General features: G+C 44.9%; 1 protein-coding gene across 3 annotated transcripts in view; it reads right to left on the reverse strand.

The window, feature by feature from the left end:
- Positions 1-22,815, reverse strand: part of KAZN (kazrin, periplakin interacting protein) — a 182,610-nt gene that overhangs the window by 144,743 nt on the left and 15,052 nt on the right. For 2 of the 3 annotated variants that reach the window (XM_089534459.1, XM_089534461.1), the window contains exon 2: positions 15,186-15,346. In XM_089534459.1, coding sequence (XP_089390585.1) covers positions 15,186-15,346 — 161 coding nt within the window. Of the gene's footprint in view, positions 1-15,185; positions 15,347-22,815 lie in introns of those variants that run through there. The other variant, XM_089534464.1, reaches the window with a different exon arrangement.

Raw genomic sequence — 22,815 nt, forward strand, 5'->3', positions numbered from 1 at the left:
GATTCCCTCGGTAAAAGGTGGAATATAAATAATACTTATTATTATTATTATTATTATTGTTATGATTTTGTGTCCCAATTTTGTGGGGAAGCATCATCATCATCATGGAGGAGGAGAAGGTGGAAGAGAAGGAGAAGGAAGAGAAGAGGGAATAGGAGAAGGAAGAGAAAGAGAGGAAGGAGGAAAAAGAGAAGGAGAAGAAGAAGGCAGAAATGACTTGAAGACACACAACAAGACCTCTGTTATTGGTGAGAACCCATGGAGACTTTTCTCCCATTAGACAAATTCAGTGACTTTTCTCCGCTTGTAAGCATAGTAAGTATGTTGCGAGGCCAACTACTCACAGGAGTAACACGCTAAAAAGAAACCAGAAACCGAGAAACAAACATGACCATCAATGGCATCGGATCAGGAGGGAATGCTTTATTGCATTTTAGCAGAGAGCCATCATACGGGATCCAAACATCTAGTTAGTAAATGAAGTCGAAAGGCAGAAAAGAAAGAGAAGGAAGGAAGGAAGGAAGGAAGGAAGGAAGGAAGGAAGGGGGGAAACCAGAGAGGAAGAACAAGGAGCTTCAAAAGTAATCAATGCTATGAAAGAGGCATATGAGAGCCATAAAGCAGAGAGCATTAAGAAGAAAGCCTTGTGAAAGGGAGGATGGTGTGCGCCTGTGTGCCAAGTACACAAGGCGAAGTACACACAAAGGGACGCTGAACTCAAGGTTGAGATAAGTGGGAAGGTTTTATTATTTCCCACTTTTGTTTGTTCCCAAAAAGATGCCGAGGCCTGTTAAAGGAAACCCCGAAGGCCTCGGCGGCGGAGGCAGCGAACGCAATTTAATGCCAGGGAGAAGAAAGACGCTTCTCAAATATAAAAGGGGGAAAGAGGGCTCTTTGCTGCAACCTGGAGAAGAAAGGAAAGGAAATGGACACAAAAAAAGGAGAGAAAGGAAAAGAAGCAATCTGGATAAAATAATATCCATTCGGAGAAATGTGGCTTGGAGGGTTAGTTTAGGCAGACATAGGCGTTCCAATGCTATTGATCGTCCCGACTAGAACCAATGGGATTTGCCAATGTATTGATACACCTCTCTGCCATCGATTCAATAAGTCTGCTCTTATTGGGATGAATGGGCAGGATTCAGACTGCGAACTAGCTTCTCATTGAGCCAAACCACTAGTCCATTGAGGTCTCTGTTCCAGAGTTGTCAAAGGAGTTTATCATGCTAGCGAGATCCCGCAGGAAAATGGGAATTAAACATGATCTAACACGATGATAACCAGGATATGCCCAAAGTTTATCACACGGCGTCACAGTTAAACGTGAAATAACGCCAAGTTAATCCGAACGCAAAGCGGAGGAAACCAGCAGCTTTTTCAATTCAGAACAAACCGAACTGAAAAAGCTGCCGGCTTTCTTCACTTTCACTGCGGATTAACTTCGTGACGTTTCGTTTTAGCAGCAATTCAGTGTCATAAACTTTCCGAATTTGCAAGTTCAGTTTCAATTTGGATTTAACTCAACTCTCGTTTAAGCCCCGTTTTCCCACGGGATCTCGCTGGCGTGATAAAGCCCAAAGACTGAACGGTTCCTAAAACAAACCAAGCTTGAATCTTCACTAGCAGCCTTTGTATTTTGGGCAGATTAGGAGATCACATGACTCACTGAAAGAGACCATAATGCTAAGTAAAATGGAAGGCAGAAGGAAAGGAGTGAGACAGCTACTTGTAATGTTAACGCTCTGAAGTGATGGCCCCAGGAATGTGCTTTGGAAAGGCTTAGGATGCCATGGATGGCCAAAAAGACAAAGAAATGGGTGCCAAAACGGATTGAGACGGAGCTTTCTGAAGCCAGAATGACTGCATTTGAGCTTGTTGTGCTTTGGCCACATCATGAGGAAGGACACGAAGAGACAACGTAGCGGGAACCACACTCTGATGTCAGATCGGTCCATCAATTCGGATTGCACACCGATTTATTTGTAAGTGGGCATGGAACAACAACAATGGAAAGGTCTGCCTTGGTTGGACACAGGCTTATCATCTTCAGAGGCATTAAAAAGAGCTTGGATGGGCGTCTTTCATGAATGCTTCAGTTGCATATTCCTTCATGGCACATGGTTGGACTATATCAGTGATGGGGAACCTATGGCACACGTATCAAAGGTGGCACTCAGGGCCCTCTCTGTGGGCACATGTGCCGTCGCCCCAGCACAGAGTTTGCCAGAGTTTGTTACTGTTTAAATATTTATATCCCCTGCTATGAGAGCCAGTGTGGTTTAGTGGTTTGAACGCTGGACTGTGACTCTGGAGATAAGGGTTCGAATCCCCGCTTGGCCATGAAACCAACTGGGCAAGTCACACTCTCTCAGCTTCAGAGGATGGCAATGGTAAACCCGCTCTGAAGACATTCGCCAGGAAAAGACCATGATCTGTTCACAGTAAGGTCACCATAGAGAAATGGCTTGAAGGTACACAACAACAACAACAACAACACCTCCCTCTATCACTAAGGACCTCAAGGTGGCATAAAACAACATTATTTTAGAATATGCATGGAAGCCATGGCCCTCAGCTTCCATGATGTGAGCAGGTTTGATTCATAACAGTCTGTTGGAGGTCCTTGGGTCTTCACAAGTCAAAGCTGATGGCACACAGTTAACAACAACAATGACGACAACAACAACAACAACAACAACACCCTGCGGGTCTTGACATGTACCTTGCAGAAATGCCATGTGGAGAAACAAAATGACATTTCATGCCACGCGCACAAATGGGTGAGCATGACAAGGCGCATTCGATTAGAGATCCAAGACCGGAGTGAACCATGGAAGGTGAGAATGGAAAGAAGAGAAGAAAAGGGAAGGGGGAAGCCCTGCAGTCTACATTTAGATACCCTCCAGTTCCGCGCAACCAAAATCACCACAAAAATAAAGAGAAAATTGCACAAATTGTAGTCGCGCAAGCTTTGTGTTTTCACGATTTGCCATTAAGTCCTTCTCTGGAGAACTCGGACTTGTCTTTAATGTTGTTATCAAGGCGTCACCTCCGGAGCGACATTCAACTGAATTTGATATCAAAAGCAGACCCTCCTTTGCCGACGTGCCGCGACTGTCAACATCGATAAAATGGCATTACGGGGAGATTACAGATCGGATCAAAAATGCCTAAGGAGGAGATGATTATAAGGCTATAATTCCATCAAGGGGAATCTGACAATGCGCCGCACCAGCCCCGAGACGGCAGCCTGGCTTCATAATTGCCACTTTCATTCTGCTTTTTAAAAATGTCATGCGACACTGTTTACAAAGAGATAGGGAGCCATTGCTGTAAGCCTATCGACAAGACGATTCATTACCATCATTGTCGCGCATTGTCTATATGTTGTTATGCGCCTGAAAGCCAACTCTCCGAGGGTCTTCTCGGCAAGGTTTCTTCAGAGGTGCTTTGCAACTGTCTAAGGCTGAGAGAGTGTGGCTGGTGCACATGATATTGTATAAATTTGGTGTTATTTGTCGCCCGATGCTATGCATTGTCAGCCCTGAGTAGGGTTGACCCATTGAAATAATAATAATAATAATAATAATAATAATAATAATAATAATAATAATAAATTGAAGCCAGGGGATGCCCTGTGCACTGACTCAGCCTTCAACCATCAACTCTAGTCTAACTGAGACTAAATTAGTAGGATTCAGGCTATGGTTTAATAGGTTTTTAGACTATAAATACATTTTTTATATTGATCCAAATAGTGGAATGGACAACCTCAGAGGTCTTTGGAGGTCTTTAAACCGAGGTCGGATGACCATCTTCCATGTGCATTCCTGCAGAGGAAGACCCATTTCGTTGGGTTTGGCACTCATTCAAAGGCAGAAAGTGCTGGGTTTACTTCCACCTGAATCAGAAGTGGAGCTCCAGGTGTTGTCAAACTACAACACTCAGCATCCTGAACCAGGAGAACCAAGAATGAAGAATTTAAGAGTTGTAGTTCAACATCTGGAGGGTCACGCAATTCCCATCCCCAGAATTAGAAGGATCTCTGGCCTGGCCGCTGTCCAAATCCTTCCAGAGACGTCGCCAGTTTAGAGCAGCGATTCCCAAACCTTGGTCTTCTAGGTGTTTTTAACTCCTGGAGTTCCTGGCTGTTGGCCATTGGAGAGCCATGGGCCATCTTACATGGGTCACACACTCTCAGTCCCAGAAGACCCCAGGATCGGTTCACCTTAGGGTTGGCCATAAGTTGGAAACGAATTGAAGGACACAACAACAACAACAACAACACCACACATAAATGGGAGTGTATATATACATATACATATACATATACATATACATATACATATGGAAGCACCTAGTTACACATGGCACCTAGTTACACATGGAAGCACCTACTAACTGTGTATATACACATACACATAACTCTGTGTGTCTATGTGTGTGTATATGGAAGCACCTAGTTACACACGGAAGCACCTAGTTACACATAACTGTGTATATACACATACACATAATTCTCTCTCTCTCTACACACACACACACACACACACACACACACACACACAAGCACCTAGTTACACATGGCACCTTGTTACACACAGAAGCACCTAGCACCTAGTTACACATAACTGTGTAATACATAACTGGGTATATACACATACACATAATTGTGTGTGTATATCTGTATGTGTGTAACTGTGTATATACAGATACACATAACTGTGTCTATGTGTGTGTGTATATATGTGTGTGTGTGTGTGTGTGTATGGAAGTACCTAGTTATACATCGCACCTAGTTACACATAACGGTGCATTTAGTGTATGTACACACACACACACACACACACAGTCATATATATATATGTGTGTGTGTGTGTGTGTGTGTGTGTGTGTTTAGTCATATATATATATATATTCCTCATTCAAAGCAGCCTAGCTCCATCCTCATCCTGAGCAGTAAAAACTGGGAAGATTTACCTCTAAAGCAGACATAATATTCCTTTTGGATGCCAATAAATCCCTTCTTTTATTCCTCCCAGCCTTCCCACCAACTTCTCTTATCATTATTATTACTATCACTGCTCTATTCTAACCGGCCCCCATTTACTGTCAACCCCGTTCCTCCGTTTCTTCCTCCCTGCCTTCCATCGCGGCGGCGTGGCGTAAAAGGAGCCGTATCTGCATTTCAAACCGTTGTTTGTTGTTATGACAACACGGTTGAGATGTGTCCCGGGCCGTACGTCTTCCAGTCCTGGACTCCTAGCACTTTTGCAATATTATTATTATTATTAAAACAAAGAGAAAGAGAAAGAAAAAGCGGGTCATTATTCTGAGCATTGCTGGGGGAGGAAGCATTATTTCTTATCTGCCACAGAGCTGGGTGAAATATGCTCCCATTTGCTTATTGCTGTGTAAAACACCGAAGGGAAGAAGAAAAACCATGCAGCTTGCAATGCTGGAGTCATAAATCTCATCTCAGACTAACAGCTTTTTGCCAGTGAGAGAAATATAACATCTCAGAGCTGGAAGGGGCCACAAAGGCCATATAGTCCAGTGACCGAGTGCCCAAACTGCAACCCAAAACCCACTTGTTTATTGCAAAGTGCCATGTCCCTCTGGCTTTCTAGGAACAAACTCTGGCAAACTCTGTGCTGGGGCGATGGCACATGTATCCACAGAGAGGGCCCTGAGTGCCACCTCTGCCACGCGTACCATAGGTTCGCCATCACTGATATAGTCCAACCATGCGCCATGAAGGAATATGCAACTGAATCATTCGTAAAAGACACCCATCCAAGCTCTTTTTAATGCCTCCAAAGATGATAAGCCCGCGTCCGACCAACCTTTCCATTGTTGTTGTTCCATTCCCACTGGCAAATAAATCGGTGTGCGATCCGAATTGATGGATAGATCTGACATCAAAACGTGGTTCCCGCTACATTGTCTCTTCTTGTCTTTTCTCATGATGTGGCCAAAGTACAACAAGCTCAAATGCAGTCATCCTGGCTTCCAAGGAAAGCTCTGTCTCAATCTGTTCCAGTACCCATTTGTTTTTCTTTTGGGCCACCATACATGGCATCCTAAACCACTCTTGCTTCGGATTACCTTTCCAAAGCCCATTCCTGGGGCTGTCACTTAAGAGAATTAACATTACAAGTAGCTGTCAAAATGGCAAATAGTCACAGAGGTTGCATCCGCGCTGCAGAAATAATCCAGTTTGGCTCCATTTTAACTGCTATGGAATTGTAGTGTTTTTAGTTTGTTGCGGCGCCAGAGCTCTCTGCCAGAGAATCAGAGAATCAGAGAATTGTAGAGTTGGAAGAACCCTCAAGGGCCATCCAGTCCAACCCCCTTCTTCTGCCATGCAGGAACTCTCCATCAAAGCATCCCCATTGACAGATGGCCATCCAGCCTCTGTTTAAAGGCCTCCAAAGAAGGGGACTCCACTATACTCCACTTGAGCAGCGCTTGGACAGCTTAATGGACATGAATCCATTGCTCCAGGTCCTATTCTCTGGAGCAACAAGCTTGCTCCCTCCTCAACATGAATCACAGAGTTGGAAGATACTCAAATGGCCATCCATGCAGGAACTCTCCATCAAAGCATCCCCATTGACAGATGGCCATCCATCCTCTGTTTGAAGACTTCCAAGGAAGGAGACTCCACCAAAATCTCCATTGAGGGAGTTTGTTCCTCTGTCGAACAGCCCTTACTCTCAGGAAGTTCCTCCTAATGTTGAGCTGGAATCTCTTTTCCTGGAGCTTGCATCCATTGCTCCATTGGATCCTGTTCTCTGGAGCAGCAGAAAACAAGCTTGCTCCCTCCTCAATATGACATTGCTTCAAATATTTAAGCATGGCTCTCATATCACCTCTTAACCTTCTCTTCTCCAGGCTAAACATCCCCAGATTCCTAAGTCCTTCCTCATAGGGCTTCATGGTTTCCAGACCCTTCACCATTTTAGTCTCCCTCCTTTGGACACGTGGCTCCAGTTTCTCAATGTCCTTTTTGAATTGTGGGGCCCAGAACTGGACACAATATTATTCCAGGTGGGGCCTGACCAAAGCAGAATAGAGTGGGACTATTACTTGCCTTGATTTAGACACTATACTTCTATTGATGCAGCCTAAAATTGCATTGGCCTTGTTAGCTGCCACATCACACTCTTGACTCATGTTCAACTTATGGTCTACTAGGACTCCCAGATCCCTTTCACACGTAGAAGTCTCTTCAAGTTCAGCCAGGTGCCACCAATCTGTGCATTTCGTTTTTCTGAATGTCTCACAAAAATTACACTTTCCGGAATTCCATTGCATTGAGTTCACAAGTGGTATCAAACTGGATTATTTCTGCAGTGCGTATGTAGTCTGAGTCATGAGAACTCAAAACTGAAACCTTCCTGAGGTGAGGTGAGACCAAGCAACTGCTTCCTAGCCTAGCCAAAGGCAGGCAGCGCATGATATTTCCAAGACAACTAATTGCCCCAGAGTCAAATTAATGTGCCATCCATCTCTCCTCAATTTTTAAACACTCCAATCGCGTTTGGCAGCCAAGCGCAAGGGGTTACCTTAATTAGCTTCCGAACATGCGCTCACAGCAGGGGCAGAAAAAGATAGGCACATTAAGCCATTTAATAATAATAACTAAAAAAACCCACACAAGTGATGTATCCATTTATGACCCGAAAATGCGCATTGCATATTTCAGTTTGCTGCAGCAGAGATGAAACTGTGAGCCTCTGGCTACATTTGCAGGAATAATCCAGGTTGACATGGCTTGCGCTGCCATGACTCAGTCAGTGCTATGGAATGCTGGGATATGTAGTTTGCGGTGGCACCAGAGCCACAAGGCTAAATCTCTCACAAAACGATGATTCCCAGAACCCCATAGCATTGAGCCACGGCAGGCCAAGTGGTGTCATGCTGGGTAGGACACATGACAAAAAGGTGGGTTAAGGATGCAACTGGAAGAGAGCATGTGCATTTGTGCAACCATCAACAGCTCAATTGCGCAACTGCTTTTAATGTGGTTTTTACCTTGTGATATCACCTTGGGTCCCTTTCTGGGAGAAAGGCGGCATAACAACAACAACAATAATAGTTGTGTGATAGGGACTGCTCCCAAACCAGTATGCACGCACTTCCTTTCATTAATGCAACCATGGTGGGCTGTGCAACGAAGTCCTACAACTCTTGAGACCAGGGTTCGAAACCCAGTTCAGCCATGGAAACCTATTAGAAGGATGCTACCCCCTGAGGGCAACAAATGCAGACGGTTGAACCCCACATTAAATAGCAACGATGCATGTGCAGACACATCAGCGCAGATGCGTGCATGCTCCGCCATTGCATGATATGGAGTGTGGCAATCCATGGGTCATCAGATCTGCAGAAATCAGATCAGTTTCTTTGAGACTGAAGATCCCACAATCCATTGAAGGATGTGAATCAGCTCTGGACTGGCTCAGACATATAGAGGACCATGAGAAGCTTTGCCCATATTGCGAGCGCCGCTCTTGGTGGTACCTGCTTGGAGGCATCATCTGCCACTTTCCTTTAACTGACAAGGACCGGACGTTACGGGAGACAGAAGTGTCGGGAGCGCATCAAAGCCCATGCGATGGAGACACCGGGAACAGTTCCTCTGTACTAAAGCAAAACATATTGGCATCCATCCGTCCGCAGCCATCTGTCTTTATTTTTCTCTCACTCACTCAGCGGGAAGCCACAGGCTGGTGGCAGTTTTGTAAAATTCGGTTGCGTTGGTCTGGATGTGTGTGCGCTGGGCCCAGGAAACTGCGGCTCTGAATAAACTGTGCAAACGTGTACGCTGACATACAATCTCACTGTGAGCTTGACGGCTTTCATGGCCAGCATCCATAGATTTGTGTGGATTTTTCGGTCTATGTGGCTATGTTCTAGAAGAGTTGATTCCTGATGTTTCATTGACATCTGTGGCTTCCACCTTCAGAGAATGCACTCTCTGAAGATGCCAGCCACAGATGCTGGCAAAAAGTCAGGAATAAACACTTCTGGAACATGGCCACATAGACCGAAAAACCCACAAAGATGTATTTAACCACACTTTTGCCCCCCAACCCCAGAATGCAGGGAATTCCATGGCTTCACTCGCACATGCGTTGAATCATTTTATTTAGATGGATAGGCTGGATTTTCTCACTGAGGGACATCAGTGTGTTTCTACGTTATGCAAGACTGGATTTCATACAGGGCTTTATGAAACCGAAGTTGCCAACACATGGATGATGATGATGATGATGATCCATGTGTCGGCAACTTCAGTGTCATAAAGCCCTGTATGAAATCCAGTCTTGCATAACCTAGAAGCACACATTCACCATCCATGCAGACAGATGGCATGTGACGAAGAAGTCTTCCTAGAGTCCTTACTTTTGGGATCTAAAGAAGCCAATGCAATTCTAGGTTACACGGAGTTCTATCTATGCAAAACATGTGTGAACATGTGCAATGGACCCTTCCAATCCATGGGAGTTTGGTTCTGCCACCCACGGAGGGCAAAAAATGCAGATGGTTGAACCCCATAGCAACGATGCATGCACAGACACATCGGTGCAGATGCATGCAAGCTCCGCCATTGAACAATATGGAGTGTGGCAATCCATGGGTGGTCATATCTGCAGAAAAATGCATCTGATCACCCGCAATGCACCCAGCAGCAAAGCCACAAAGGGGAGATGGTGGGCGGCCTGCCCAAATGTTGTGCAAAAACTGCACTTGTTTCCTTGCCAATGTGCGCCTACAAAATCAGAGACAACGCAAGGGATGAAAACAGCCAGATGAAAGAATAGCGAAAAGACTAATTGATCCACATTGATGTTAAAAACTAGAGGCTTTATCATGCGCAGCACATCCCTGAGGAGAAAAGTAGATCCCATTTCTTCTTTTAAAGAACTCTAGTTCTGATGTAACTGAATTTGCATTGGCATTATGCTTTAAAATCTCACAACTAGCAATGCTGGACTTATATTTTAAGTTATAAAACTGCTATATATATATAATCTGTGTATACATTTGAACTCAAGGATTTTATCTTCCGTTTAATTATGTCCTCTGCTAATTGGCTTTTTAAGCTAATTGATTTAGAAATATTTCATACTGGAACAGAGCCATTCCTCTTTCATCTTCTTTGGCAAAGCCGGACCAGTTGAAAACACATCACATTTTTATTTGAGATCACACAAATATGACTGCTTTGGCACTGAAACGGCATCTTAGACTCGGTCTGCACTGTAAAATTAATGCGGTTTGACACTGTATCAATTGCCACGGCTTAGTGCTATGGGATTCTGGGATTTGTAGTTTCGGGAGCCATTTAGCCCTCTCTGGCAGAGAGCTCTGGCACCGCAGCTAAGTGCAAATCCACTCTTTGTAGCTCTTCTCCTAGGGACTCCCGGGTGTTTGTAGTTTTACAAGGTCTTTAGCCTTCTGGGCCAAAGGCTGCTGGTGCCGCACCAAACTACAAATCCCAGGGTTCTGTCGGAGAGAGCCATGGCAGTTAAAGCGGGGTCAAACTGCATAATGACTGCAACGTAGATGCCCCCAAAGAGGTGCCCAGTGTCACCATCACTATGTATGTGTCTCTGGAGCAGCAGAAGACAAGCTTGCTCCATACTCAATAGCGCATCCGTTCAAATATTTAAACATGGATATCATGTCACCTCCTTAACCTTATCTTCTCCAGGATAAACGTACCCAACAGCTTGGTGGTTTCCAGACCTTCCTCATTTTGGTGGCGCTCCTCTGGACACAGAATCATAGAATCATAGAGTTGGAAGAGACCGCAAGGGCCATCCAGTCCAACCCCCTGCCATGCAGGAAATCACAATCAAAGCATCCCCATTGACAGATGGCCATGCTCCACCTTGTCCACATCCCTCCGAAACTGTGATGCCTAGAACCGAACGCTGTTGTTTACCAACCAAACCGAGAAAGGCTCTCCCTTTAGGAAACCCATACCCAGCATTTCGTGTTTTCCATAGGAGCGGCGCATACATTTGTCCTGTGCCATGACAGGTAAATGGAGAAGCTGCTTGGCACCCTCTTGGTTGAAGGAGCATGGTCACCGATGCCTGAAGGAGAGCGCAAACGCAGAGGAAAAGAGACAGCGAAGCCAGTGGCGACAAAAAACCCAGCGCTGGACATAATGCCGCCGCGACTGGAATGAAAATGTGGCCCTGAGAAAACAGAGACCGGCGTGGCTCTCTACAGAACAATTTAAGGTTCTTCCATAACCATATTTAATTTTTTGGAAAAAGTCCCTATAAATGCAGCGATTAAGAGAAGCAAGGCACGGAGAGATAAGAAACGAATATGGCACGTCCCTCCGTCTAACTTGCTGAACTATTGCAAATCTCTTATAGATCCAGATCTAGCCTTTCTCCATCGCTGATCTGTTTGACTTGATGCAACTAGCTTGGTTGATTTATCACTTTTCCGGATTGGACTCTTTCGGCCCGAGCAAGGCCTACGTCGGTCCGCATTTGGCAAGGAGAAGCCCAATGCCAACTTCGTCCCCGAATAATAGCTCTCTCTGCTGGAAACTAAACTAGTATTCCAAATTTCCAGACAAAGTATTTTGCAAGACAGATGCAACCCAGCTTGGCCTCGCAATTTCTTGGATAAGGATCTGTTTGATAAAAGAACCCAGCAAAGAGAAAATACATATAATTGAAACCCAATCGGACTTGAGAAATATCAGGGGGATATATATATTTTCCTTCGCTCCCGTACCTTCCAGTTTGGAAAGGACAGTCCCAATTATTCCTCTGCCATCCCACTTTTTCAGCTGCTTTTAAAATGGCCCAGGTTTTCTCTCCTTCTCCTGCTTTCCCCCACTTTGTCCCCAGCTTATTTCAGTGGCTGCAAACTGCGTTTTAAAGTGCGAAAGTGGTTTGCGCTGCGGCATGGTGTTGCGGTTTGAGCATTGGACTATGGAAACCTGGGTTCGAATGCTAACTCATAGAAACCCACTGGGCGACTTTGAGCAAGTCACACTCTCTCGGCCTCTTAGGAAGGCAATGGCAGACCTCCTCTGAACAAATCCGGCCTAGAAAACCAGAGGTTCCCAAGAAGTTGGAAACGACTCGATGGCACACAACGCGCATGGGAGGGTACGAATGCAACAACGCAACCAAAAACGTCGCCACGTTTCAGCAACCCCAGTGGTTTTTTTAATTGAATTTCTCCGCTGCAGAAATGCAAATCGCACGGTGCATGGGAAAGAACTGCAGGATATACGATTGAACAACTGTACAATTTTAGTTGTAGTTTTAATGTGTTTTATATATATTTTGCTAGGTGCCTTGGGTCCCACTTTGGGAAAATGGCAGGAGGATGATGATGATGATAATAATAATAATAATAATAATAATAATAATAATAATAGATATAGATATAGATATAGATATATAGAAGGGGGGAGCTCCAGCCATCTACATTTACTCATTTTGTCTCTATTCAATGAAAACTTGCCATAAGAATAGGCCCTTGCCAGCCTCACATGTGCCTTTTGCTCTCTCTCTCTCTCTATATATGTATGTATGTATTGCAGAAGGCACATGTGCGGCTGGCAAGGGCATATCCTTATGGCAGGTTGTTCAGAGGATACACACACACACACACACACACACACACACACACACATGCACTCAGGTCAGACAAAAGGCCTTCTGCAACCACAACTGAGTTTTGCAACTATCAGTTTCAATGCAGGAAACACAATTGGAAATTGGAAAGGGGAAAAGCAGCCTCTTGCATGGGGTGAGCAGCATTTCAAGCAATTGGCACATTTTCCTTTCGCATGGAGGTGGTCAGAGGAAAATGGGGTTACAGAAGCCGCATCCGCCTTCGCTTTCTCCTCTCCGCAGGAACGAAGGCAACCGAGACGGCGCTCGGGTTATGAAAAGGCACCGTTTTATTGAATAATGGACCCTGCGGCGAGGATGTGAGCAAGGCCGGCTTCAAGCTAGGAAGGCAAAGAATATTCACCAATGCTCTCCCTCCTTGACAAGGAAGTGTGCCTCGATGTGTCAAGGCATGCTCTCAGAAGAACGGTTCACCGCTGTGTGAATCTGAGCCTGTGTTGTGCCAAAAAAGAAAAGCACCTTTTCAGCATCAATTGCAAAATATAAAAATCGAGATCCAGAGGTACTGCTGCCGAGGGAGATGGGGGAATGAAGGCGTTGTCCCCTAAATGAGAAGATTAACACACACACACACACACACACACACACACACACACACACACACCAGTGGTATTTTCTTTCGGTCCCCAATTTTCCATCATTGCAGTCTCTTAAAATACAGTTGAGCTTGTAGAAATATGATTTAGTCACCCAAAGGGCAACAAAGTGACCAAAGGAGAGTTAGCATGGGAAATAGAAGAGTTCTGCGTATGAAGGGTTTTCGGCATCTCATTCTCTGTAATGCTAGAAATCTGGGGAGTGATGTGTCCTTGACATCACTCCCTCCCTCCCTTCTTTCCCTCTCTCCTTCTCGCCTTCCTTCCTTCCTGACTTCCTTCCTTCCTTCCTTCCTTCTTTCCTTCCTTCACTCCCTTCACTCCTTTCCTTCTCTCCTTCCTTCCTTCTCTTTCTTCACTCCCTTCTTTCCCTCTCTCCTTCCCTCCTACTTTCCTACCTTCCTTCTTTCCCTCTCTTCTTCCTTCCTTCCTTCCTTCCTTCCTTCCTTCCTTCCTTCCTTCCTTCCCTGCCTCCCTCCTTTTTAAAAAAAAGCAAGCTGGACAGACTGATCCCTTTTATCCCTTTGACAAATGACTGCATCCACACTCCAGAAGTAAATCCAGGCCGACCCCACTAACTGCCATGGCTCCATGGTATGGAATTCTGGGATTGGCAGTTTTGCAAGCTCTTTTAAGCCTTCTCCGTCAGAGAGCTCTGGGGCCACAACAAAACTGCTCATCCCAAGATTCCATTGCACTGAGCCATGGCAGTTAAAGCAGCGTCAAACTGCATTAATTCTGCAGTGTGGCAGGTCAACTCACCCCCTCCTTACACACACAGAAACACACACAATCACAACCGATCCTGAGTTTCTCCAGCTCATGAAAAACCCTCTTGTCCTTTCGGCCAAGCAAAGTCACTGTCCTCCCAGCAAAGGTCACTCCGGCACTTTGTTCCTTTGGACGCCGACTCATTTGGTCCATGTCCAGCTCAGAAGATGAGGGCAAGAATGGCCTCCTTTGTCCACATCTCCATGTTGGGCACATGGCAGTCTTGGTATCTGGGCATGGCTGGCACTTTAACTTGTTGGAAACACAACAAGGCTGCCAAGAGGAGAAATATTTTGGATGCGTCCAACACCTCCCAGGACAAAGTGGGCGCTGTTGGCATCGCAGAAGGGCTGGCTGCTCAGGTATAGTGCATAATGTGGGCACTCATGACTCTGTTGAGGGCAGAGAGAGAGGATCCTGTTATGCCTATCTATGGCCCCATACAGACAGGTCAAAATAAAGCTGCTTTGGGTCACTCTCGAGGTATGCTGATTAAATGACACACGCATCTTAAGAGGCCAGAAGCTGTGCCAAAGCTATGCTCTAGTCCTTAGGACTGGAGCATGGCTTTGGCACGGCTTCCGGACTCTTAGGACGCATGCATCATTTAAACAGCATACCACCAAAGTAATCCGAAGCAGCTTTATTTTGGCCTGTCTGTTTGGGCCCTATGTCTCCAGTTGTTTCTTTGCCACACAGACCGACACAATTGTTGTTGTTGCTGTGCCACCCAACCAATGGCGAATCCATCATAGGGTTTTCTTGGCACATTTCTTCAGAGGGGGTTTGAGGTTAATGCCACAAAACGCACAAATAAAATGCATGCAAAAGAAATCCAAAAAGAGCTGCAGATTAAAACCAACATCGAGGCATTTAAGATAAAACCCAGAGGACTATCGATCGTTGGGTATGAACTTTTCTTTTTGGGATTTTAATACCTTCCATCAATGTTCCCTTGTATTGATACATTCTAATAATCCATATAAGGGTTTTGATTCTTTTGGGCATCCGATGCTAAGATGCTGGTTTCACATGTTCCTCCATCAGCCTGTTTTTACCCTTTCAAAACAACAACAACAACAACAACACGTTGCACATCTATTGTGGGAAAAGGTATTGATTTTCTTACCTGGGCATCCATTAAGAGGTGTCTCATGAGCGACATGGAGTTCTTCAGGGTATCTTTCTCGTCGGGCAAGAAAGCATTTTCGTCGTCTTCGGTGAGCACTTTGGCCTTGTCCACAATGAAGTCGGAGATCTGGTCATTCAAGGTGTGGAGAGATTGCACAGCTGTGGAGGAAGGAGAAGAATATTTTCAGATCCAGGAGTTAATCACACAAAAGAGATTAGGAGTTTATCCCGTGAATATCCTGGAAAAATCACGTAACTACGCGGAGTGATTTCACACCACGTCGCACAAAACCCGCCATTGAAGTGGTGACAAAGAAGCATTAACACACATCTTTTTGCTCTCAGGATTTCGGCGACAAGGCATTTCCGATATCACTTTATTTGCACAATTGCATGTGATAATCATTTGTGCAATTACTCGCCATTTTCGCTTTAAATGCGCTTTAATCTCTCTTTAACGCTGAAATTAGCCCCAGTGTGATAAACTTCCGAGATGCTAAAAAAACATTTGCAACACCCTAAAGACACCAGATCCCAGGTTTTCCGTAGCATGGAGCCGCAGCAGTTAAAGCGGCGCCAAACTGCATTAATTCTGCAGTGCAGACGCAGCCCTAGAAGACCGGCACAGTGGTGCATAGTCAGACCACAAGCTTTTGTACGTTATAGACCTTCCCAACCTCTTTCAACTACATCAGCGGTATGGACCGGGATTTGTAGTTTGGAGAGCTTTCTGGCAGAATATTCTTAGCCATCTCTTGAAACCACAAAATACCAGGCTTAAAAGTGGCATATAAAGTGGTAGCAAAGGGGCATCATTGCACAGTGTAAAGGAAACCCAGGCCTCACTTGGTCTGGGTTCAAGGTCTCTCCCATATCTATGGTTGCTAATGAAAGGTGCACACACCTCTATCCATCGGACAAACATAGCGCACAAGTTTTTTGTGCGTTTTTCGGGCTATGTGGCCATGTTCCCTTTTCTCTTCTCCAAGACCCATGGCTGGGGCTTTGTTCGCAACGTTATAAATTAATTCAACTTCACATAGCGCACAAGGCTTGCTAGGAAAAATTAATGCCAGAAGAATCCGTATATTATGCAAAGTGGGGATCCCAAGGAGAGCTGCCAAACACAAACACCATTAGCCGTCTTGGTTAATTTATCTCCCTCCTCCACCGCTGGCTTCCCAGGCTTGTTAGCTCTTTCTGCCCTGAAGGATTGCAAGGAGAGAAAAGCTTTCCTGGAAGAATCAAGCTAGTTCAGGCTTTCAGAAGAGCAGTCTGGCTCTTTCTATCCATACTAAAGTGTTTCGGCACATATTGCCCCCAAATGCACTCCAACGCAATCCCCTAAAATCTCCCGCTTGGGCTGCGAAATAGCTTTGCATGAAACCCTGGAGAATCATGACCAGAGATAGGCCAAATATAAGTCAATTCCATGATTAGTCTTGGACTCCATTTCCAAAATATCTCATCATATATATATGGAAACATTGCAAAATCTAAAAGCACCGGAGTCCAAAACACTTCTGGTCCCAAGCATCTCAGGTCAGGCAGACTCAGGTTGCATCCACTTTGCAGAAATAATCCAAGTTTAACATCACTTTTCAATGCTATGGGATTCCGGGAACTGTAATTTGCTGTGCCACCGGAGCTCTACATTTCCCAGAATTCCATAGCATTGAGCCATGGCAGTTCAAGTGGGGTCAAACCCGGATTATTTCTGCAGTGCGGACGCAGAATCAACAGCCTTGACTGTATTTGCCAGACCAGCCTGAATACGTTTTTCGTTTTCCGATCTGAGTTTTCCAGCCCCTTTCTCTCTTCATTTCCTCCTCATCATTTAAGTGCCCTCCTGTCTCCTCCTGGGCACACTTTCTCTTCTCCGAGACCCATTACTGAGGCTTTGTTCGCAGCATTATAAATTAAGCCCTGTCAGCGCTTCTGCTCCAAATTTTGACAAGTCAAGCTGAAAAATTCACCTCGGTGACAGCCTTTTGCACAGAAGTCATTTCTCCTCTTTTCTTAAATCTTAAAAGTCTAAGTGGAGGAGGAAGGAGAGAGACAGACTCTGCAACAGCAGTCTCACTTTGCATTTTGAACCGTAAAGCATCAATATGTTTTATCTCTGGGAAATGGGGCAGACAGCCTTTAACCGTCACCAACGACGGCCCTTGAAATGCTGGTGCGTCTTTTTTTGCATGTTGAATGTTGTGGGTGTTTAGGAAAAAAATTGCAATTTTACTTCCCTTGAACAAGGAAAGACATCTTAGAAAGTTATGAGACGCTAAAGAGATGCTGCCATCCTTTGCAGATGGCAGATTGTCAATGATGATGCCAGTCCCAGAGATGCAGACTAATTCAGCACCTGGTGTCTTGAGACAGCTGCCTACAAATCGTTGGCATCTCAGGTGGTTTTTGCTGCTAAATTTGCCACCTGAGTCCATCCCCATTTCCAGGACTGCTCCGACGGCCATTTTCTTAAGCCAGAAAACTCCCAAATCCAAAAAGAGCCGCAATGAGCGCTCCTGGAAGCGGGGATGCACACGGGATGTATTTGGACGGCAAATTCGGCAGCAAAAACCTTCTGATAACATCAGGATGATGCCTGAATTAAGCTGTAAGCCGGATGAAGGTAAATCGATTTAGTAAGCCATGGGATAAGCGCCATTCTTCAGTTACATTTATTGAACCAAGTAGCTGATGTATACTGGCACATGTACAGTCAGCCCTCCGTATCCATGGACTGAAAATATTCCAATACATACATACACACACATATATATATATTCCAAAAAGCAAACCTTGATTTTGCCATTTTATATAAGGGACACCATGTTACTATGCCATTATATTTAATGGGATTTGAGCATCTATGGATTTTGGTATGATCTATGGATTTTGGTATGTGTATCTGTTTATCTATATGATCTACCTATCCATCTATCTGTCTCAAGGTTTGACATGCCCAACACATACAAAAGTGATCTTAGTTCACCCTCAGTTTTTATTTTAGCCATATTTTAAAAATTGCTTTCGAGGAGCATTTGGGAAGCTTTGGGGGGGGGGGGGTTAATCAAAACCACTCCATTTTGCTGTGGTTTTGAGTCACAGGTAGATTAGATAGATGATAGATAGATAGATAGATAGATAGATAGATAGATAGATAGATAGATAGATACTGGGACTTGTGGGTTCAAGGGCCACACTTTGAGTACGCCACATATGCTTCACATCACCTTAAACAATACTTTGTCATTATGCGCCTTCAATTTGTTTCCAACTTATGGTGTACCCATGGGTTTTTTTTTGGGGGGGGGCATGTTTCTTCAGAAGGGGTTTGTCATTGCATCCTCTGAGGCCGAGAGTGTATGATTTGCCCAAAGTCACCCAGTGAGTTTCCATGGCCGAACTGGCATTCGAACCCTGGTCTGCAGAATCATAATCCAACACTCAAACCATGCTGGCTGACTATGCTGTACTAGTCTAGATGTAATGAAGAAGACATGTTTGAGCCATACTGTGGGTCCGTCTACTTACATACACTTTTTATAAGGGAAGCATTGCTGTTTGCATTCTTATTCTGATGCATGCAAATACGTTGCACCTTCGGGATTTGCAACATCCCAACCCAGCCGTTCAGAAGAAGAACCCGGACGTGTGTTTCTGCCCTTAGAGATCTGCAAGAGGTCAGCCCAAGTTGGATTTTTTCTCTCTCTTAACCTCTGGCCTGCAGAATAAATCTGGAGAGATTGAAGGCTGTGGAACCGAGGAAGGGAAATTGCTTTCTGTCGGGTCTGTAAAATATGCAGCTGCTGGAGAAGGCTTCCAGGGGGAAAGGCTCTCGACTGGGGTCAGAAACCGAACGAAGGAGGCCTTCCTTCCAGCAGCCAGGATTCAAGAGGGACAAAAATTAAAGCTTGGTCTGATGTGAATTTGGTCTTGAAGTCAGTAAGAAGCGTTATGCCAGGTCAGATGAATTGCCCATTGAGCTGAGAGACGGGAAGGAGAAAATAATCTTGCTATTGGTCACAAAGAAGCATTAGCGCACATCTTTTTACTTTTGGGATTTCAGCGGTGATGCATTTCCGATATGGCTTCATTTGCGCAATTGCATGTGATAATCATTTGTGAAATGACTTGCCATTTTGGCTTTATTGATGAGATGGTTTCAATGCGCTCAGTCTCTCTTTAATGCTGAAGTTAGTCCCAGTATGATAAACTAAATACAAGTAGAGGTTGTGTCCATTGTACAAGTAAACTCCATTGTGAGATGTGGCTTGTCAAGGATGCTGCAAACTCCATGAAAGATGGCTTCCTCTGGAGCATGGCTGAGACATGCACCAAAATCCCACATTATCTTTTCATAGAATAAACCACAATTTCCAAACCTTGGTCCTCCAGGTGTTTTGGACTTCAACTCCCAGAAGCCCCAGCCACCTTGGCCAAGAGTCGGGGATTCTGGGAGCTGAAGTCCCAAACACTTGGAGGACCAAAGTTTGGGATGAATCTACCTTCCTTTTGTGACATGCTTCGGGATGGAAAGAATTATCTGGAAAATGGCTGAAAAACATGGGTTCTTGAATGCAGAGAAACCCGAACGGGAAGAATCCTGGATCGAAGAGAACCTTTGCAATTTGGCACTTAATGTGCATGAATTTTTCATGTGGTCGTTTTGCACCAAAAACAGCCTTTTCTGGGCAGAACAAAATGCTGCAATTGGGGATTTCATCTGTGCAACATTTGCGCATTGCTGGTTGGCATAGAAAATCACAACGACAGCAACATTTGGGTCCTGCTTTCCTCCCAAAATTGAGACTCAAAGAAGCTCATGATTTTAAAGCACAATATCATTTAAAAACCTTTGGGCCACAGTGCAACTAAAAATGAAATCTCCTGCAGAAAATACTGAGATCTAGCCTTCTCTGTCAGAAGCAAACTACAAATCCCAGGACTCTGTTGCATAGAGCCGTGGCAGTTAAAGCGGCGCCGAAGTGCGCTGTTTCCACGGTGCGGATGCAGCAGGTTTCAGGAGAGATGGAAACGCCTGCATTTCTTATCTTATGTTGGTGTTTTTCCAAGAAGAACCGCCATGCAACCCAATGGTGGGTCTGGAAAGAAACACCCCCCCCCCAAGAGTTCTTTTGACAGATGCGCCTCCTCCCAAAAATGTCTTTGCAATCCATCCTCAATTCCAAAGCCGCCTCTGCCCCTCCGTCCGCACATTTCCATCCATCTTCCGCAAAGCAAAGTAATAATTGAAGAACCCTGCAGTGGGATCAATACTGAGCGCAGGAGCGGAGTAATTATGTTCAAAGCCGTATTGACAAGCAGGAATCTAGCAATGATGCAAAGAAAAAAATTACATGTGCGTTGGATGAATGCCGTATAGATGAACGCAAGCGCCACTGCTGCCCCTGTTATACTAAAATTGACTTGAAAGATGTAACCGAGGTACGAAGAAATCATGCTCTCAAGTGGAGAAAGTAGGGAGAAAATTATTCCAGGAATGAACCACCCCTGACCACTTCTGTCCATCTTGTCTATCCGATGCGCTTTAAAGTGCATGCGAGTGGATTTCTAGAACAACGGCTCCATTGCTTAGGATGAAAATAGAAATGGATGAAGCAAGCTATTTTAAGCTGTCCTTCTCTAGAGATGCTCCAACTTCTCAACTTCCTTCTTGAATTGTATTGTCCAGAACTGGATGCAGTGTTATTCCAGGTGGAGCCTGACCAAAGCAGAATAGAGTGGCATGATTACTTCCCTCGATCTAGACACTACACTTCTGTAGATGCAGCCTAGAATCGCATTGGGCTTGTTAGCTGCTGCACCACACTATTGGCTCAAGCTTGTGATCTATTAATACTCCTAGATGCTAGATCCCAATTGCAAGTACAATGCGCCCTCAGCTTACATGGGGGATCCATTCCGCCCCCCCCCCGCATAAGCCAAATACCACGCATGCTCAAGCCCCATTCAAGTGAATGGGGCTTGTGCATGCAGAGGCGCAGCAATGCGCACACGCCATGGGGGTGCGCCCCATTAATATGAATGGGATGTGCCGCCCCACATGCCTCACACACTCCCTCGCGGCTTTGCGCATAAGCTCAAAGTTGCGTATAGTGCACCAGCGTATAACACGGGCGCACTGTACTACCATCAAACCAGGTGCCCCCCATCCCATATCTGAGACTTTCATATATATATTTTTCTGACTAAGTGCAGTAATAATAATGATGATGATGATGATGATGATAATAACAATAATAATAATGTATATGTCCGGCTTCTCCCAGGGATCGAAGCGGGATTACAGCATTAAAAACATAATACAAAACCTGGTGCGAATTGTAAAATACTAACACTGAACTACAATCTTCCTGCTAGTGGTGCAGTAGTTGGCCTTCCATATTCACGGGTTTGTTATCCATGGATTCAATTGTTCCTGGCTTGAAAATATTTTTAAAAGCATATAAATTTCCCCAAAGCCAACCTTGCTTTTGCCATTTTATATAAGGGACCCCATTGTGTATCATGAGATTTTGGTATTCATAGGGAGTCCTGGAATCAAACTTCGGCGGAGACCAAGGTCCCACTGGACCTTACGTTTCTCTCCCCATTGAATTTAATTTTGTTAGCTGTGGCCCAGCTTTCAAGTCTATTCAGGTCATTCTGAATCTTGATCCTGTCCTCTGGAGTATTAGCTACTCCTCCTAATTTGGTCTCATCTGCAAATTTGATAAGTATAACCCCAATTCTGTCCTCCAAGTCATTGATCAAGACATTGGGTCTAGGACAGACCCCTGTGGGACCCCACTGGTCACTCCTCTCCAAGATGGAGCCATTGTTGACCACCCTTTGGGTTCAGACGGTCAACAAAACCACAAATCCACCTCACAGTTGCAATGTCTAGCCCACACTGGAGACATTGTTGAGTGCCCTTTGGGTTTGGCCAGCCAACCAAGTCCAGGGTGTTTATCACATGGAGGTTTTTGCAGCTGAGATCTGAGGTGACTGCGGGTCCAACGGCGCGAATTCGCGCGATAACATGAAGTGTTATCACATGCGATTCCTTCCGTGGCTCTTCCCCAGTGATTCCAAAGTGACCCCTCATTTTGGCAAAATCGGTAACAAGTGAATTCACAGCAATTGCTTCCAAGCTCACTACGATTTTACTCCGAATTGGTCTGGTGTGGAATGCAACTTTGCTTCTGCAAACCCCCCGGTTGCAAATTTCCTATGATGCCACGCTGCAATTTGCCCCCTTTTCCTTTTGGTGGTCCTTTCACTTTCAGGGCAACTCATTTTTTGGGATGTGTGTGAACGTGAATATACAGATCTATCTATCTATCATCTATCTATCTATCTATCTATCTATCTATCTATCTATCTATGTGTTGAAATTGCTGAAATGGAAGGGAAAATAAAAAGGGGGGATGAAGACGACACAGAAATATTCACGAGACAAATATTCACGCAATTACGCAAAACAGGGAACAAGAACTTGTGCCCCTTTTCACTCCAAAAACATACAAGGTCAGGATGCGTTCAGACCCCCACTGAGCATGCGCAAGGGTCTCAATTAGAATCGTTGAATCCGCATGGTATGCACCGTTGTGGTAACACAATGT

The sequence above is a fragment of the Sceloporus occidentalis genome, unplaced genomic scaffold (assembly GCF_023333645.1).
Source record: "Sceloporus occidentalis isolate IW3139 unplaced genomic scaffold, rSceOcc1.0.p SCAF_8, whole genome shotgun sequence".
Lineage (NCBI taxonomy): Eukaryota > Metazoa > Chordata > Lepidosauria > Squamata > Phrynosomatidae > Sceloporus > Sceloporus occidentalis.